At 53.9% G+C, this 2,606-nt stretch overlaps 1 protein-coding gene across 1 annotated transcript in view; it reads right to left on the bottom strand.

Moving 5' to 3' along the window:
- The window catches only part of LOC308154007 (putative 2-ketogluconate reductase), a gene marked incomplete at both ends in the record, with an annotated part of 5,031 nt that extends 3,343 nt beyond the window's left edge, over positions 1-1,688 (bottom strand). Inside the window, 3 exons of the mRNA XM_080527187.1 lie at positions 72-243; positions 868-1,093; positions 1,533-1,688. Coding sequence (XP_080383313.1) covers positions 72-243; positions 868-1,093; positions 1,533-1,688 — 554 coding nt within the window. The remainder of the gene's footprint in view (positions 1-71; positions 244-867; positions 1,094-1,532) is intronic.
- Between the last annotated feature and the right edge of the window lie 918 nt (positions 1,689-2,606).

Here is a 2,606-nt window from a genome sequence, read left to right on the forward strand (position 1 = left end):
ACCTCCTGGTCCTCTCCTCCCCTACCTCCTGGTCCTCTCCTCCCCTACCTCCTGGTCCTCTCCTCCCCTACCTCCTGGTCCTGTTGTAGTAGAGGACCTCCATGTCGAACCCGCGGCTCCGCTGGGCGACCTTGTAGCCGATCTCCCCCATACCGATGATGCCCAGCGTGGCCCCCGTCACTTCATATCCCATCAGGCCTTGCGGTATTCCAGTGGTCTCCGGGGCAATGGCGATTCTGTGACCTGTCAGTAGGAAAGTCAGTCAGGGGAAGATGGTTTTGATGTTATGATAGCAGAAACAGGTGTGTGTGTGTGTGTGTGTGTGTGTGTGTGTGTGTGTGTGTGTGTCTTGGACTATTTTCAGTGGAGGTTCTTCATGGTCTTTAGTCCACGACCGGGCCTACCTTTAGAACTAGATCACAACTCCACTCCCTGTTCTACCTCCGCCAGCCTCCCCTGGTGATCTACCTCCCCTGGTGTTCTACCTCCGCCAGCCTCCCCTGGTGTTCTACCTCCCCCAGCCTCCCCTGGTGTTCTACCTCCCCCAGCCTCCCCTGGTGTTCTACCTCCCCCAGCCTCCCCTGGTGTTCTACCTCCCCCAGCCTCCCTTGGTGTTCTACCTCCCCTAGCCTCCCCGAATGTTCTACCTCCACCAGCCTGCCCTGGTGTTCTACCTCCCCCAGCCTCCCCTGGTGTTCTACCTCCCCCAGCCTCCTCTGGTGTTCTACCTCCCCCAGCCTCCCCTGGTGTTCTACCTCCCCCAGCCTCCCCTGGTGTTCTACCTCCCCCAGCCTCCCCTGGTGTTCTACCTCCCCTGGTGTTCTACCTCCACCAGCCTCCCCTGGTGTTCTACCTCCACCAGCCTACCTTCCATGACCTTGCGGGCGGAGGCCAGGAGCAGGGCCATGGCAAGGTCAGCTGTGGCGCCTGAGACCACATGGGGGGTGTTGGCCACCTGCACCCCCAGGCTGGCGATGTAGGGCAGGTCCAGGTGGTCCACTCCCACCCCCCCGTTCACGATCACCCTCAGGGCAGGCAGCAGCCGCAGGAGGGGGGGCGATGGCAGGGGGCTGAACTTCCACACGAACAGAGCCTGGGGTGGGAAAGGAGAGGGGGGGGGGGGTGGGGAGAACAGAGCCTGAGTATAGAAGAGAGAGAAGGTGAGAGGTGGGTGCATGTGTGTGGGTGTGTCTGTGTGTGTGAGAGGTGATGTAATTGTGGAGTTCTAATCTAATTTAATTTAGAACAATAATTTTGTTATCCTCCTGTGTGGTCAATGTTGTGTTTATGCGTGAGGTGCTGTTGCCTGTTGTGGAAATCTGTTGGTTTGTCTGAATGACCAGTATTTGGTTGTTACTGTGTATATACAGTATATATACCAGCTGGTCATTCATACTGGTCATTCAGACAAACAGATTATACTGTCATATATATATATATATAAAAAGATTTATAGAATAAATACTTACTTCTTTTTACTTAAAACGTTTAAAAATAATGCTAAAAATAAATCAGAAGACCAGCCGTCTTGCCTGTATGTGAGGGCCGTTTCTCTGCGGGTCGCTAAGCAACTCTCTGTAACACACCGTCCTGAAGTGCTGTTTCACCACGGCAACTAGCTCTTCCCGGTAACCATGGTCACCCCCCACCTCCGAGATCAGAGCCCATGGCTTCCCGTCCTCCTCCATGACCTGTGGGGGAATGGGGGGGGGGGGGGGGAGAGAGAGGGGGGGGAGAGAGAGAGATGGGACTGTTACAGGTATCAAAATCACCTGGCTAACACTGATTAACCGATCAGTGCAGCTACACAATACCAACACTGATTAAATGACACAGCTACACAATAGCCCGCAGTTTTAAGCGAGATTAAGGGAGATTCTTCTCTTAGCTTAGTCAGAAATGTATGTGTTGTGTATGTAATGGACGTGTGTGTTAGTCAAACATGTAAATGTAAAGCTAAGGTCTTCACAGATAGAGACCTGAGCTGTCACACACAGCAGCCTGCTGAAGTTAGGCAGGAGTTAATATGTGAGTTGTATATGTGAGTTAGTTTGTGAGTATGTTAGTTAATATGTGAGTTAATCAGAGGGCAAAGTTCACCCTCTAAGTTTCTCTTGAGTTTGGTTGTGTTCCTGGGGAGGCTGGTGGAGGTAGAAATCAGAGGACGAGCTCACGGTAACGGGTGGAATGGAATGAGGAACCCTAGTGAACACACATGTTTTTACAGAGAGCCCGTCCTCCCATTTCCCTTCTCAGTTTTCCACCAACGTCCCCTGACTGTGTTCCTGTGTCCCAGAGCAGGTGTCTCAGCTAGGGAGCTCCAGTGGTTGTGCGTGTGTGTGTGTGTGTGTGTGTGTGTGTGTGTGTGTGAGTGTGTGTGTGTGTGTGTGTGTGTGTGTGTGTGTGTGTGTGTGTGCGAGTGTGTGCGTGCGTGCGTGCATGTGTGTGTATGTCTGTGGTCTGTCTGCCGCATGTCTTACCTTGGTGAGAGAAGACAGACGGAGGCTTCTCTGGACACGCTGAGGCCGTGCTGTGAGCCCCCCGTCATGTGGAGGGGGAGGGGGAGGGGGAGGGGGAGGGGGGGTCAGGGGGCCGGGGGTGGGCTC

This window comes from Nansenia antarctica (assembly GCF_963989245.1).
Source record: "Nansenia antarctica genome assembly, chromosome: 3".
NCBI lineage: Eukaryota > Metazoa > Chordata > Actinopteri > Argentiniformes > Microstomatidae > Nansenia > Nansenia antarctica.